General features: G+C 43.9%; 1 protein-coding gene across 3 annotated transcripts; it reads right to left on the bottom strand.

Annotated features, from left to right (window-relative positions):
- Positions 1–4415: 4415 nt before the first annotated feature.
- On the bottom strand, positions 4416–17035 carry LOC115180059 (sugar phosphate exchanger 3). Of its 3 annotated transcripts, XM_029741952.1 has the most exons (15): positions 16929–17029; positions 16664–16793; positions 16143–16257; positions 15353–15467; positions 14884–14976; positions 14550–14633; positions 14204–14349; positions 12539–12635; positions 12182–12266; positions 9982–10193; positions 7730–7871; positions 7290–7391; positions 6819–7018; positions 6640–6705; positions 4416–6491 (listed from the first exon to the last, which is right to left on the bottom strand). In XM_029741952.1, exons 3-15 carry the CDS (start codon positions 16217–16219, stop codon positions 6399–6401), a joined length of 1512 nt encoding a protein of 503 aa, XP_029597812.1. In that variant the 5' UTR covers positions 16220–16257; positions 16664–16793; positions 16929–17029; the 3' UTR covers positions 4416–6398. The 3 variants fall into 3 exon arrangements, with proteins under 3 accessions (XP_029597812.1, XP_029597814.1, XP_029597813.1); XM_029741954.1 differs by lacking the exon at positions 16664–16793 and having other exon boundaries at positions 16929–17035; XM_029741953.1 differs by lacking the exon at positions 16929–17029 and having other exon boundaries at positions 16664–16903.
- Between the last annotated feature and the right edge of the window lie 35 nt (positions 17036–17070).

Raw genomic sequence — 17070 nt, 5'->3', positions numbered from 1 at the left:
GTCTACTAATTCTATTGGACCTACTAATTCTATTAGACCTACTAATTCTACACATAATGTCTACTAATTCTATTAGACCTACTAATTCTACACATATTAAGTCCACTAACTCTATTACACCTACTAATTCTATTAGACCTACTAATTCTATTAGACCTACTAATTCTACACATATTAAGTCAACTAATTCTATTAGACCTACTAATTCTACACATATTAAGTCAACTAATTCTATTAGACCTACTAATTCTACACATATTAAGTCAACTAATTCTATTAGACCTACTAATTCTACACATATTAAGTCTACTAATTTGGTCCTGCCGTACATACCTACACGTACGCTACGGTCACAAGACGCGGGCCTCCTAATTGTTCCTAGAATTTCTAAGCAAACAGCTGGAGGCAGGGCTTTCTCCTATAGAGCTCCATTTTTATGGAATAGTCTGCCTACCCATGTGAGAGATGCAGACTCAGTCTCAACCTTTAAGTCTTTACTGAAGACATATCTCTTCGGTAGGTCCTATGATTAAGTGTAGTCTGGCCCAGGGGTGTGAAGGTGAACGGAAAGGCTGGAGCAACGAACCGCCCTTGCTGTCTCTGCCTGGCCGGTTTCCCCTCTTTCCATTGGGATTCTCTGCCTCTACCCCTATTACAGGGGCTGAGTCACTGGCTTACTGGTGTTCTTCCATGCCGTCCCTGGGAGGGGTGCGTCACTTGAGTGGGTTGAGTCACTGACGTGGTCTTCCTGTCTGGGTTGGCGCCCCCCCTTGGGCTGTGCCGTGGCGGAGATCTTTGTGGGCTATACTCGGCCTTGTCCCGGGATGGTATGTTGGTGGTTGGAGATATTCTTCCAGTGGTGTGGAGGCTGTGCTTTGGCAAAGTGGGTGGGGTTATATCCTACCTGTTTGGCCCTGTTCGGGGGTTTCATCGGATGGGGCCACAGTGTCTCCTGACCCCTCCTGTCTCAGCCTCCAGTATTTATGCTGCAGTAGTTTATGTGTCGGGGGGCTAGGGTCAGTCTGTCACATCTGGAGTATTTCTCTTGTCTTTTCCGGTGTCCTGTGTGAATTTAAATATGCTCTCTCTAATTCTCTCTGTCTCTTTCTTTCTCTCTCTCGGAGGACCTGAGCCCTAGGACCATGCCTCAGGACGACCTGGCTTGATGACTCCTTGCTGTCCCCAGTTCACCTGGCCGTGCTGCTGCTCCAGTTCCAACTGTTCTGCCTGCAGCTATGGAACCCTGACCTGTTCACCGGACGTGCTACCTGTCCCAGACCTGTTGTCCCAGACCTGCTGGAACCCTGACCTATTCACCGGACGTGCTACCTGTCCCAGACCTGCTGTTTTCAACTCTCTAGAGACAGCAGGAGCGGTAGAGATACTCTCAAAGATCGGCTATGAAAAAGCCAACTGACACTTACTCTTGTGTTACTGACTTGTTGCACCCTCGACGACAACTATGATTATTATTATTTGACAATGCTGGTCATTTATGAACATTTGAACATCTAGGCCATGTGCTGTTATAATCTACACCTGGCACAGCCAGAAGAGGACTGGCCACCCCTCATAGCCTGGTTCCTCTCTAGGTTTCTTCCTAGGTTTTGGCCTTTCTAGGGAGTTTTTCCTAGCCACCGTGCTTCTACACCTGCATTGCTTGCTGTTTGGGGTTTTAGGCTGGGTTTCTGTACAGCACTTTGTGATATCAGCTGATGTAAGAAGGGCTATATAAATACATTTGATTTGGATACTAATTCTACACATATTAAGTCTACTAATTCTATTAGACCGACTAATTCTATTAGACCTACTAATTCTATTAGACCTACTAATTCTATTAGACCTACTAATTCTACACATTAAGTCTACTAATTCTATTAGACCTACTAATTCTACACATTAAGTCTACTAATTGTATTAGACCTACTAATTCTACACATATCAAGCCTACTAATTCTATTAGACCTACTAATTCTATTAGACCTACTAATTCTACACATATCAAGTCTACTAATTGTATTACACTTACTAATTCTACATATTAAGTCTACTAATTCTATTAGACCTACTAATTCTACACACATTAAGTCTACTAAATACACTGCTCAAAAAAGTGAAGGGAACACTTAAAAAACACATCCTAGATCTGAATGAAAGAAATATTCTTATTAAATACGTTTTTCTTTACATAGTTGAATGTGCTGACAACAAAATCACACAAAAATAATCAATGGAAATCCAATTGATCAACCCATGGAGGTCTGGATTTGGAGTCACACTCAAATTAAAGTGGAAAACCACACTACAGGCTGATCCAACTTTGATGTAATGTCCTTAAAACAAGTCAAAATGAGGCTCAGTAGTGTGTTTGGCCTCCACGTGCCTGTATGACCTCCCTACAACGCCTGGGCATGCTCCTGATGAGGTGGCGGATGGTCTCCTGAGGGATCTCCTCCCAGACCTGGACTAAAGCATCCGCCAGCTCCTGGACAGTCTGTGGTGCAACGTGGCGTCGGTGGATGGAGCGAGACATGATGTCCCAGATGTGCTCAATTGGATTCAGGTCTGGGGAACGGGCGGGCCAGTCCATAGCATCAATGCCTTCCTCTTGCAGGAACTGCTGACACACTCCAGCCACATGAGGTCTAGCATTGTCTTGCATTAGGAGGAACCTAGGGCCAACCGCACCAGCATATGGTCTCACAAGGGATCTGAGGATCTCATCTCGGTACCTAATGGCAGTCAGGCTACCTCTGGCGAGCACATGGAGGGCTGTGCGGCCCCCCAAAGAAATGCCACCCCACACCATGACTGACCCACCGCCAAACCGGTCATGCTGGAGGATGTTGCAGGCAGCAGAATGTTCTCCACGGCGTCTCCAGACTCTGTCACGTCTGTCACGTGCTCAGTGTGAACATGCTTTCATCTGTGAAGAGCACAGGGCGCCAGTGGCGAATTTGCCAATCTTGGTGTTCTCTGGCAAATGCCAAACGTCCTGCACGGTGTTGGGCTGTAAGCACAACCCCCACCTGTGGACGTCGGGCCCTCATGGAGTCTGTTTCTGACCGTTTGAGCAGACACATGCACATTTGTGGCCTGCTGGAGGTCATTTTGCAGGGCTCTGGCAGTGCTTCTCCTGCTCCTCCTTGCACAAAGGCGGAGGTAGTAGTCCTGCTGCTGGGTTGTTGCCCTCTTACGGCCTCCTCCATGTCTCCTGATGTACTGGCCTGTCTCCTGGTAGCGCCTCCATGCTCTGGACACTACGCTGACAGACACAGCAAACCTTCAAGCCACAGCTCGCATTGATATGCCATCCTGGATGAGCTGCACTACCTGAGCCACTTGTGTGGGTTGTAGACTCCGTCTCATGCTACCACTAGAGTGAAAGCACCGCCAGCATTCAAAAGTGACCATAACATCAGCCAGGAAGCATAGGAACTGAGAAGTGGTCTGTGGTCTCCACCTGCAGAACCACTCCTTTATTGGGGGTGTCTTGCTTATTGCCTATAATTTCCACCTGTTGTCTATTCCATTTGCACAACAGCATGTGAAATTTATTGTCAATCAGTGTTGCTTCCTAAGTGGACAGTTTGATTTCACAGAAGTGTGATTGACTTGGAGTTACACTGTGTTGTTTAAGTGTTCCCTTTATTTTTTGGAGCAGTATATATTAGACATACTAAATCTACACATATTAAGTCTACTAGTTCTATTAGACCTACTAATTCTACACATATTAAGTCTACTAATTATATTACGCCTACTAATTCCACACATATTAAGTCTACTAATTCTATTAGGCCTACTAACTCTACACATATTAAGTCTACTAATTCTATTAGACCTACTAATTCTACACACATTAAGTCTACTAAATCTATTAGACCTAATTCTACACATATTAAGGCTACTAATTCTATTAGACCTACTAATTCTACACATATTAAGGCTACTAATTCTATTAGACCTACTAATTCTACACACATTAAGTCTACTAAATCTATTAGACCTAATTCTACACATATTAAGGCTACTAATTCTATTAGACCTACTAATTCTACACATATTAAGGCTACTAATTCTATTAGACCTACTAATTCTACACATATTAAGGCTACTAATTCTATTAGACCTAATAATTCTACACATTTTTTGCCTTAAGGGCTCCTCCTGGTGGTTCTGAAGTGACGTAACATCTGTAACAGGGTTGAGCAGAACTTATCCCACTACACCTCTACAGGATATCTATCCCATTAGTAATTTACAAAGTCCTTCTGAACAGATCCTCTTCATTTGTGCCCATTTTACATGTGAAAATAAATCATCCTGCCAAGTATGCTAATTCAATGTTTCTAAATGCTGGTTTCATTGCTTTATGAGATTTCTATAAAGAAGTCAGTCTGTGAATACAGTTTAGGTCATTGAAGTTCAAATTCATTGAGGTGGTTTTCCAAAATATATCGTACATTCCCCTGGGAAGAATAAAAGATAGGAGTAAACAGTTTTGAAAAAGCCCATTTGCTTTTCTTGAAAAAAAACAACAAAAAAAACATAGGCTCATTAAAACATGAATTTAAAGTGCACATATGGGAAAAAAATGAACATTTACCACAGATTAAAGAACATACATTCGACAATGATCAAATTAAATACACATTCCATTTCATCAAGTTTAGCAGGTCCTGGACCAGCTGAAATGCACTTGTGGCCTTGGTTAAAACCACTACAGTAATTTAGCAACTGATCCCAATCCAACCAGAAGAACTACTTGTACCGTTTTAATTTACGTACCTACAGTAAATAAAATCAGTATACCTTTTAACTTATTTTGATAAGACATGTGACAATATTTTTATTTTTTTACATTGATGTAATCTTACTGTTCTTTAAATAAATAAATCCCTTGAGGAAAATATTTCAGAGGCGTGCAGTTAATGTTTACTGACCGTTAAGACTTAAAAAAGCTGCTTAAAAACGTTATTGGCAAACGTACCGTATACTCTGACCACGTTTACATGCACACCAATATTCCGTTATTATTCGGGGTAATCAAGTACCCTGTTTTTGAGTTGACACACGTAAACATCATATCTCGTTTACAATAACCGAAAAAGTTTGTATACCGGTTATGAGAAACCCGGATAAATTGCCTTGGATTTTCTGATCTTAGATGGGATACTGTGGCACGTAAACATCTTATCCCGTTTACTGTTGTTTTTCCGCAGTCTGTGTAGGCTCAGTTTCAGGTATAATGGGTGTTGTGTGATGTTTTCATCTGATTGTTAAACAAATCACTTCATAAAGTAGGCATCCTGCGCAGTTCCATCCACCATAATAATGTATTTTGGCTGATACTCCCATCCTGGACCGAGTGGCGTAATTTAGACAGCTTTCTGTTGGTAAAGTTGTCTGTTTCGTTTAGGGACCGGGGAGAACAGTGGAAAGATTGGTCTGTGCAAAATGTCATCAGTTTGACTGGTTTTAATGAAATGAAAAGCTGAGAAAACGACGAAATAGGTTTATGTTAAGACTTTAGTCTGTCTCGGGTGCAGATTTTATGTGGTTGAAATACTGTCTGCTTGCATAACAGTGTCAACGATAACACATTACACGCGCGCTCGCATTTTCTCAAGAGATGCTGAAAGAAATCGCATTTCTCCACTCCTGTTCCCGAGACAAAATTAACATTAGTTGTGTAATTTCACTGCAAGAAAGGCATAATTCTGCAATAGTTAATATTATATTACGCTTCATGTGAAAGGTTATAGGCCATATTTCAGCTAATATTTAACCCATAGCAACTTAAATGAGGAATAATCTGTTTATTCACCGGTACAGGGATACTTGTGAGCGGGCTATCAAAAGTGCATGTAAACAGCTTAATAAGACCTTCTGCGGGATATGAGCTACTGTCCAGAAAACCTTGCGCATGTAAACGTGGTCACTGACTAGAGTGTGTGCTACAGGCAGTGACTAAAAATCCCCCGAGAGGACGTGTAACTGTGAGATTCTATGAGTGATGGAGTGTTTTGTGTGTCTTTGAAATCTGATCTCTACTAAGCAACTGAGCAGATCCAATCATTCTATACAAGTCATCATTATACACTCCAGTAAACTGGTAAAGGAATTGGAATAATCGTTAGCTGCTTGGAACTTCCAATCTCAGACCACAAACATTGAGAGGGCCCTGCCCCCACTCGTTAAAAGGCTCTGAAGTAATATCTTTAAAAAAGAAAACGTGTTTCAGACCAAATATATACATAGACTGGACATACACATTCATTGACATGTTGTACATACATCTACAGTAGTGATCAGTGGACATAGTCTGACTGACAGGCAGTAGGCCCCATTGGGAAGGAGTAGGAAACAACATGGCCCTTGTGAGGAAGGCTTCACAGCTCATGTGTCCGTGCCTGTCTGTCCCTCCACATGGCCCGAATCTCAGTCACGATCAGCGGCAAGATGAAGACTATGCTGCACCCTGTCTGTGAGGCAATCAAATAACAGGACCAAATATGTCACAAACAGGGACAACACAGTACCTTATGTAAGATGCTCCTGAGGAGAATGAGTGACTAATTTATGGAAGACATGAACATTGTCTAACATTATGGATTAGCCAGATGATCTCACCATGACTATGAAGAAGTAGAACACACACATCCAGCCCAGCTTGCTCTCAATCAGGGATACCAAATACTGGAAGACAAGGTAAAAAACTCAACATTTAAATCACTGGAAAGCACATATTTCTGTGTGTATGCATGTACTGTATGCATGTGTGTACTTTCTCTGTCTCTAGTGTGTGTTACCTGTCCCACTGCAGCTCCAATACTCCCGGTCCCGTCCACTATGCCGGTGACGGTAGCAAGAGCCTCCTGACTGCCCCTGAGGGCCTCTTGTCGCCCCAGGTCTGCAGAGATGGCTGAGCTGATCATGTTGGACGGTCCTCCTATGAAGAAACCTGTGGTGGCCAGGAGAGCTGCATTCACCACCTGGTCCGGAGGAGAGTCTGAGGGGGGGACAACATAGGGTTAAATTCACATGTTGTTTTTGTGGATTGTGTATGAGACAGCAAGGGACGTGGTTCTATTTTTCTTTGTCCGCCATCAAGGGGTCCCCTTGGTGGTCCAGAATTGGCATAAACACAATAATGAACTATTTCAATTTTTTCCTTAAATAAATTGGATCACATTAAAATTGAATGTTGGCCTGAATAATATAGTGAGATGTTTTGGGCTAGAAAAAGGAGGACAGCAGATGAAAGAAGGAGGAGTACTCACGGCTGTAACCCACCAGGGCTCCCATAGCCAGCAGCAGACTGACGGCTAACACTGGAGCTCTCTTCCCCATGAAGTCTGAGATCAGGCCCTGGATTGTACCACCTGGGAGAGAGAGAGAGAGAGCAGAAGATTAATACACAATTTCCTGTACCGTCTAAAGGGGTCTACACAGTCTACACAAACGGAGCCGACGGAGGTCCGTTTGCGTCGCGTTCAAAAAAATTCAGTCGCACAACTGTACGTGGAACTACGTAGAGAGCGTTGCAAACGGACCTCCATCGGCTCCGTTTGCGTAGACCCCTTTAGACAGCATAGATAAATGACTCTGCATAGCTAGCTAGGATGTTACCACATCTAAACCGTAGTCAACAACACCAATGTCATTCATATTAACCAGTCAATACAGCTAGTGTTAACTAGGCCTTGGCCTTAACACTCACCTATGATGCCTCCCACGTCGTACCACACAGAGAGCCTGTCGGCCTGGGCCTCCTTCCAGCCAAAGTTCCTGCTCAGGTAGAAGGGCAGCCAGAAGAAGAAGGAGTAGTTGACCATCTTCAGACAGGCGTACGCCAGGGAATACTGGCGAGAGAGGATGACAGTCACCAGTTACTGAGAGAGTCATCTCAGAAAGCCAGAACTAAAATCTTCACATCATCAGATGCTCCATAACAAAATACTTGCTTTATTGGTCCATTTTCACAGGTAAAGTTCTGGGAGGAGAGGTTGAGAGAAAGATACTAATGCAACTGGTGACGTCTTCAACCCCTCCTAAACAAAACTGTCAGCCAAAGATCTGAGATAGAATGGAAACTCTTAAACCGGGAGGGGCAGATAGCAGAGAGGATGATAAGAGGATAGATATAGAAATAGATTAACATATAGACAGGGGGGTGAATGAAAGAGGCAGATACAGTGAGGGAAAAAAGTATACTGCTCCAAAAAATAAAGGGAACACTTAAACAACACAATGTAACTCCAAGTCAATCACACTTCTGTGAAATCAAACTGTCCACTTAGGAAGCAACACTGATGGACAATACATTTCATATGCTGTTGTGCAAATGGAATAAACAACAGGTGGAAATTATAGGCAATTAGCAAGACACCCCCAATAAAGGAGTGGTTCTGCAGGTGGTGACCACAGACCACTTCTCAGTTCCTATGCTTCCTGGCTGATGTTTTGGTCACTTTTGAATGCTGGCGGTGCTTTCACTCTAGTGGTAGCATGAGACGGAGTCTACAACCCACACAAGTGGCTCAGGTAGTGCAGCTCATCCAGGATGGCACATCAATGCGAGCTGTGGCAAGAAGGTTTGCTGTGTCTGTCAGCGTAGTGTCCAGAGCATGGAGGCGCTACCAGGAGACAGGCCAGTACATCAGGAGACGTGGAGGAGGCCGTAGGAGGGCAACAACCGAGCAGCAGGACCGCTACCTCCGCCTTTGTGCAAGGAGGAGCAGGGGGAGCACTGCCAGAGCCCTGCAAAATGACCTCCAGCAGGCCACAAATGTGCATGTGTCTGCTCAAACGGTCAGAAGCAGACTCCATGAGGGTGGTATGAGGGCCCGACGTCCACAGGTGGGGGTTGTGCTTACAGCCCAACACCGTGCAGGACGTTTGGCATTTGCCAGAGAACACCAAGATTGGCAAATTCGCCACTGGCGCCCTGTGCTCTTCACAAATGAAAGCAGGTTCACACTGAGCACGTGACAGACGTGACAGAGTCTGGAGACGCCGTGGAAAACGTTCTGCTGCCTGCAACATCCTCCAGCATGACCGGTTTGGCGGTGGGTCAGTCATGGTGTGGGGTGGCATTTCTTTGGGGGGCCGCACAGCCCTCCATGTGCTCGCCAGAGGTAGCCTGACTGCCATTAGGTACCGAGATGAGATCCTCAGACCCCTTGTGAGACCATATGCTGGTGCGGTTGGCCCTGGGTTCCTCCTAATGCAAGACAATGCTAGACCTCATGTGGCTGGAGTGTGTCAGCAGTTCCTGCAAGAGGAAGGCATTGATGTTATGGACTGGCCCGCCTGTTCCCCAGATCCAATTGAGCACATCTGGGACATCATGACTCGCTCCATCCACCAACACCACGTTGCACCACAGACTGTCCAGGAGTTGGCAGATGCTTTAGTCCAGGTCTGGGAGGAGATCCCTCAGGAGACCATCCGCCACCTCATCAGGAGCATGCCCAGGCGTTGTAGGGAGGTCATACAGGCACGTGGAGGCCACACACACTACTGAGCCTCATTTTGACTTGTTTTAAGGACATTACATCAAAGTTGGATCAGCCTGTAGTGTGGTTTTCCACTTTAATTTTGAGTGTGACTCCAAATCCAGACCTCCATGGGTTGATAAATTGGATTTCCATTGATTATTTTTGTGTGATACTTATTTCTCTCATTAACATGCAAATCAATTTATAACATTTTTTACATGCGTTTTTCTGGATTTTTTGTTGTTGTTATTCTGTCTCTCACTGTTCAAATAAACCTACCATTAAAATTATAGACTGATATTTTCTTTGTCAGTGGGCAAACGTACAAAATCAGCAGGGGATCAAATACTTTTTTCCCCTCACTGTAGCAGGGTGAGTGCGAAAGAGAGAGTGGGTGACAGCCGACCAGAGTTAGAGAGGTCATGAGAAAGAGACAGAGACACAAAGAGAGCTCTAGTAATATCCCACTCACAGGCAGCACCCCGGGTAGGCAGAAGGCCTGGCAGAATCCGATGGCTTTGGGTGTTTCCCGCGGCTCCTCATCCCCCTGCCGGATGGTGTAGTACCCTCCGTCACACACCTCCTCCGATCCCTCCTCATCCTCTTCATCACTCATCAGAGGCCTGTGGCTGTCTGCGTCTCTTTCCACTGGTCTCAGACTTGTTTCTGACTCCAAACACAGACCTGATGGGACAGAGAAACAACACTCTTCATCAAAAGAGTCAAAGTATATAGCTAAACTCAGCAAAAAAAGAAACGTCCTCTCACTGTGAAATGCGTTTATTTTCAGCAAACGTAACGTGTAAATATTTGTATGAACATAAGATTCAACAACAGAGACATAAACTGAACAAGTTCCACAGACATGTGATGAACAGAAATTGAATAATGTGTTCCTGAACAAAGGGGGAGGTGTCAAAATCAAAAGTAACAGTCAGTATCTGGTGTGGCCACCAGCTGCATTAAGTACTGCAGTGCATCTCCTCCTCATGGACTGCACCAGATTTGCCAGTTATTACTGTGAGATGTTACCCAACTCTTCCACCAAGGCACCTGCAAGTTCCCGGACATTTCTCGGGAGAATGGCCCTAGCCCTCACCCTCCGATCCAACAGGTCCCAGACGTGCTCAACAATGGGATTGAGATCCGGGCTCTTCGCTGGCCATTGCAGAACACTGACATTCCTGTCTTGCAGGAAATCATGCACAGAACGAGCAGTATGGATGGTGGCATTGTCATGTCAGGATGAACCTGCATGAAGGGTAGCACATGAGGAAGGAGGACGTCTTCCCTGTAACGCACAGCGTTGAGATTGCCTGCAATGACAACAAGCTCAGTCCGCCCCAGACCATGACGGACCCTCCACCTCCAAATCGATCCCGCTCCAGAGTACAGGCCTCGGTGTAACACTCATTCCTTCGACGATAAATGCGAATCCGACCATAACCCCAGGTGAGACAAAACTGCGACTCGTCAGTGAAGAACACTTTTTGCCAGTCCTGTCTGGTCCAGCGACGGTGGGTTTGTGCCCATAGGCGATGTTGTTGCCGGTGATGTCTGGTGAGGACCTGCCTTACAACAGGCCTACAAGCCCTCAGTTCAGCCTCTCTCACCCTATTGCGGACAGTCTGAGCACTGATGGAGGGATTGTGCGTTCCTGGTGTAACTCGGGCAGTTGTTGCCATCCTGTACCTATTCCGCAGATGTGATGTTTGGATGTACCGATCCTGTGCAGGTGTTGTTACACGTGGTCTGCCACTGCGAGGACGATCAGCTGTCCGTCCTGTCTCGCTGTCTTAGGTGTCTCACAGTACGGACATTGCAATTTAGTGCCTTGGCCACATCTGCAGTCCTCATGCCTCCTTGAAGCATGCCTAAGGCGCATTCACGCAGATGAGCAGGGACCCTGGGCATCTTTCTTTTGGTGTTTTTCAGAGTCAGTAGAAAGGCCTCTTTAGTGTCCTAAATGTTCATAACTGTGACCTTAATTGCCTACCGTCTGTAAGCTGTTTGTGTCTTAATGACCGTTCCACAGGTGCATGTTCATAAATTGTTTATGGTTCATTGAACAAGCATGGGAAACAGTGTTTAAACCCTTTACAATGAAGATCTATGTAGTTATTTGGATTTTTACGAATTATCTTTGAAAGACAGGGTCCTGAAAAAGGGACGTTTCTTTTTTTGCTGAGTTCATATGTGCTTTATATCATATTCCACACACACACACACACATTACTACAACTTCCTCACAAAAAATATAATATATATATTATATTATATTTTTTGTGAGGAAGTATATATATTTATATATATATATATATATATATATATATATATATATTTTTTTTTTTACTTCCTCACAGAACAATAACGATTAATGTCAAGAGAATTGACAAAAACAATTAGGATGGCACAGAAAGGACGAAGTTGCTTCAATGTTTATTCTATTCTACTGAGCCATTTACTTTATGTTCGTATTCTTATCTTGTATTATTTTCGAGAAGGAACCTGCAAGTAAGCATTTCATTGGATGGTGTATACCATGCGTATCCTGTACACACGACTAATAGAACCTGAGACTTGAAGTGAAAGAATGTACAGTATGATACAATGATAGGGAGACAATGCCAGACCAATGAGGGAAACTGGGCATACGCGGACCTAATACTCACCCACTTCTTTAGGGGAGGTGAGCAGACCAAAGAACACCACCACCCCACCAGCAAACTGCAGCACTGAAGTGACCAGGAAGGCATACTACAGAAACACAGCATAACACTGAGGTGACTTGTATTGTGAATTGTGCTGTTCGTGCCATGTAGCTAACTATGTAGCAAGAGGTTGAGAGAAAGACACCCTCACATAACTTATTCTAGATAACAATGTAGTGACATTTTCTTCTAGACTTACTAACTAGACCATACCAGGTATTGTCTATGCTACATAGCATGTCCGTTTTTCATCTAGACCTTATAAAAAGGTGAATCCCAGAGCAGATCTGTAATAGGTATATCTGTGTCTGCACTCACCTCATAACCGTACTTGAGAACACTGGATGCCAGGAAAGCTCCCAGGATGTTCCCAACAGAGGCACAGGCACTCCACAGGCCAAACACAAAACCTCGCCTGGAGGGAGGAAGAGACATACAGCAGTTACTCTCAAGAACATGCACAATACACACAACATACTCAACACAATACTCAATTAGAACCTTGTCTTCTAGAATACAATAGAACCACAAATAAATCAGTACATCACAGGGTCGTTCCGTATGATTTCAATCCCTTTTTGACAGCACCCCCTTAGATTATGTAAAATAGGGTCTAAACGACAACATTTGTGAAAATTTGTTAAATCTGAGGTCACTTATTTTTAGATAATTAACATTAATGCTTAAAGAAAATTCATTTTCTTACATTATTTAAAAAAAATAATAGAATAGACTGAAAACCCTGTTTGTAAGCTTTTAAAAGATATCAAACTCAACCGTTTATCTTTATCAGTGATAAAGACATGGATGTCTCATGGTAGGGTGGGGAATTGTTACAGGTTTTGGTTTTTCCATTTATGTTTTAAGGTTGGACTTTAGCACGTAGGGCGCACCGATTGGTGTCACCTTGTTAGTCAGTATTGGTTACACCTATGCTGGTTGCCATCTCTTTAGTGGGAAGGCGTTAAATAGCGCCTGGGCCAGGACAGGTTAAGAGCGGCTGGCCCTGTGCTCCAGTTGTTTTGATCGATGCAGAGGGTTAACACCTTTAGTTGGCACACCCTATTTTGATTTCTAGACAAACAATCTTTTATCTGATTTTGTTTTGCCCCACCTTTTTGGTTTGCTTCCTGTCTTTAACCTTGGTTTTTCTTTTGTTTGCCTCTTTTGAAAATTTAGTGGGTGCTAATGGTGGACGTCTTTTAGGTTCCAGTTGTTTCATTTTGGTTGTTGGTCATTGACTCTTAGTTCCCCCCTTTGTTTGCGTGACATTTTTGGTTTTCTTGCTGGAGAACGTAACAGTATGCAACATGGGTCAACTTTGAACACCTATCTCCTGAATGTTTTGTCATTCAGGTCCAAAAAGTTACTTTCTGTCCAATTTTACCATGGGCAAACATGTATGAAAGGTTTCAGGCAAATCAAAAGGGGTGCAGTCAGAAAGGGATTGAAATCATATGTAACGACCCCACAGTTAAAGCAATCCCCTAAGGCTACTGTTTGTAAAGACAACTTCTGATTGTTGACATTCAAGGAGCTTTACTCAATCTGTGAGTGATCTGCATTGATCAGTAGTGATGGGGCAAACAAATACAGTTACAGATGGGGATATTCTTTTTGACGATATATAGAGACGTATAATTTTGACAATATTGCAATATAATTTTTTGTGCTAGTTTGCTGTACCGGCACCTGAACTCCAGTATTTTCCCTTCATAGCTTGTTCTCCATCTTATTTTTAGGGAGCCCATTTCAGCACTTTTATTTCCATGACTGACCAAAACTAGTTCTCGTGGCTCTCTCAGACACATGGTGAGCAATATGTTTGGAATATCGGATCACAATACATATAGAACTGTGGGAATCGCAATAAATATTGTATCGTTATAATATCATATTGTAAGGTCCCTGGCAATTCCTAGCCCTACTGATCAGTGTTGGAGTATACTAGTGTCCTGGCAGAGAGAGGGATACGATACTCACCCCGACTTGCCGAACCAGTTCCCCATGACTGCCACCACACAGGGCCAGACAGCAGACTGCAGAAGGCCGTTCAGCACCCAAAGGCCACAGTACAGGTAGATGTTATAGAACTGCAGCCACTCAGTCAGGGTACCAAACACAAACTCCTGGGAAGTGAAGGAGGGGAAAAACAGAAAGTTATATTGGATTACTAAATAAACACAGTGAAATATAAATGGGATGAAAATGCAGAATCTGCAGTATATGCCTATTGTAGCAATTACGTTTTCACTAAGTACCTATTGTATGAATCTGATGTAACAACTGCGTAGATGTAAATGAAATATAAAAGCAGTGCCCCACTTACCACTATGGCTGAACCACACAGACCAAAGGAGAGGACATACCGGAGGTTCATGCGGTCTCCAATCACTCCACTCATATATAAGCCCTGCATGAATATTGAACAACACACACGTTTACCCTGTCCTCCTGCTTTGACTATGCATCAGTGTGCTTGTTTCCATGTTGATAACGAAAGATAGCATTAATGAATTAACATACATTAGTTTAATGTGCATATTAGCGTGTGGCAGGAGAGAGAAGTAAATCTGATCTGACTGATTAGGTTACACTGAGTCACTGTTGCTAGACTACCAACCAGAAGGCCCCCCGTGACCCCAGCTGACCCCGACACTCACCACGGCGTAGGAAAACAGGAAGATGGTGTCGAGGACACCCAGGAACAGAGTGGCTCCATCGGAGTCTGCAAACAGGTTATGCTCCTCCCATGTCTGGAGGAAGATACAGAATAGACAATCACAATAAATAAACTTTATATCATTTAACACAAAATCGTTGTCAGAGTAACTGAATAAAGGGATTTATTTAACCATTAGTATTAGCTGTACTTCATGGTCTGTTTCAACATATGATCACGTGCAGAGCACTAGTCAATAGCTCCTCACCTGATAACACTTCCCCATCCACTACACACAAAGTAAATATTGAGGATTGCACATGAAGAGATCACTAAACAAACCCAATGGTGCAAACTGAGGCAAAATAGCAGAGATCAAGGAGTTAAGTCATATCAAAGGTCATCATTCAGGGGAGGCGAAAAGGTGGGATAATTCAAGGAAGTGAATCCACATCCTCCCGAGTACGTACCTCCCCGGGTGAGAAGGCAGGAGAGCTGGCATTCTGCACAGAGGGAGTCCACTGGGCTGAGATGCTCACTTTCACATTACTGAAGGTCTTCCTCGAGGCATGCAGGAAGACATAGCTGGAGAGAGAGGGAGATTAATAAAGCCCTGTTATATTCCTAGCACAACAAGGGACCAGAAACATCCAGGGCCTTCCAATCTGTGTTTAGTTGTTTAAAGCAGCTGGTGTGCAGTACTCAACCCGTTTACAACTACTATAAATTCCTCATGACTATAACCTGTAATAAGAACTCTAGGCCTTACGTCACTTCCTGATGACAGGGCCTGGAAAGCACAGCCACAAAATCTTTGGCACAGCTGAGTGGGGTCAAAGGTCAGGGTTCAGAGTGGGGAGGTCAGGATAGGGAATGTGAGAAGAAAGATTCAGCATGAAATCTGATTCTTACGGCTCAACTGTCTGATACGTTCACTTTCTCCTACTCTGATACCAACCAGCCTGACCAAGAAGCAATGTTACATTTTATTTTTTTACAGTGTACTTACAGTGGAGAGCTTTATAAGACTGTGAGTACTGTAGCTCGAGTCCAGGCATTAGCACTGTATTTACTTAAGGAGGATGTAGGCCGATATGAGCACAAGTGAGCCTGTGTATCAAATGCGTATGTATGCTCTGGTATAAGTGCTTGTGTAGAGAGCATTTAGGGCAAAGAGAACTGGAATAAGAACTCGGAACATTCAGAGGGTCTTACACCAGATCCCTACAAGGCTGGTGGGAGTTCAGGAGTTGAGTTTACCTAAAGAAGGTGAGGAGGAAGGCGACCAGGTGATGGTGGGTGTACTGCGCCAGGAAGCCGCAGCACGGGGACGACATCACAGGGGTCACCAGGAGGGATGGGAGGGGGTGGAGGTCTACAAGGGGGCAGCAGGACAGGCAACAGGAGAGGGAGGGGGTTCAGAGAGGGAACAGCACCACACTAGTTTATTCAACACTACAGCCTCGGTCAAAAACACAGCTTTGCCTGAAAAGAGAGAACTCGGGTTTCAAGTCCTATGAGACCAGGTGGATATTTTTCACCATAGCAAATGTAGGTAAAAGGCCAATGATATAAAGCCACAAAACAAGTCACCAAAGGTCTTGGTTAGCCTCTTCCAAAAAAGAAAACCATAAACTTGTTATCATTAACCTACTTCTCCTTATGGGACCTTACTGTTAGTCCTACAGCCAACAAACCTTGGTACCAACCTGGCCTGAAAGATTTATCTGTTGTAAACACCCTCTGAATCACATTCCCCAAAAAGATTGAGATTTCCTTACCTACTTTTTCCGCAAACGTGTACTCGTTCTAGATAGGAAGAATTTAGCTATCGGGACAGCAATAAATAGCCTTGGGAGCTGTCTTCTGTCTGCTTCTGTCGCTGGCTAGCAGTGCAGCACTCAACTCACTCTGGTGATATGTAAAGCATATGAAATACACTAGTTCCATACTTCTCTTTCACTAAAGATGCATTTGGCATTGGATAACACTATACGGAAATGCAAATATGGAATCAACGTTGAGGTCAAACGGATAAGGACTTACCTGTTTTATTCACATAAACTCCGACGCTAGCCTGAGATCATCTGACTACAGTCCAGCCTGCAACAGTGTAGCAATCGGCTGTGGTTTCACATTTCCTATTGCCACCAACAGGACTGGAGTATACCGGAAGTGAACGCATGCA

Source organism: Salmo trutta, chromosome 40 (assembly GCF_901001165.1).
Source record: "Salmo trutta chromosome 40, fSalTru1.1, whole genome shotgun sequence".
NCBI classification, from domain to species: domain Eukaryota; kingdom Metazoa; phylum Chordata; class Actinopteri; order Salmoniformes; family Salmonidae; genus Salmo; species Salmo trutta.
The sequence above is the reverse complement of the archived record's forward strand: the minus strand, read 5'-3'. Positions and strand labels throughout refer to the sequence as shown.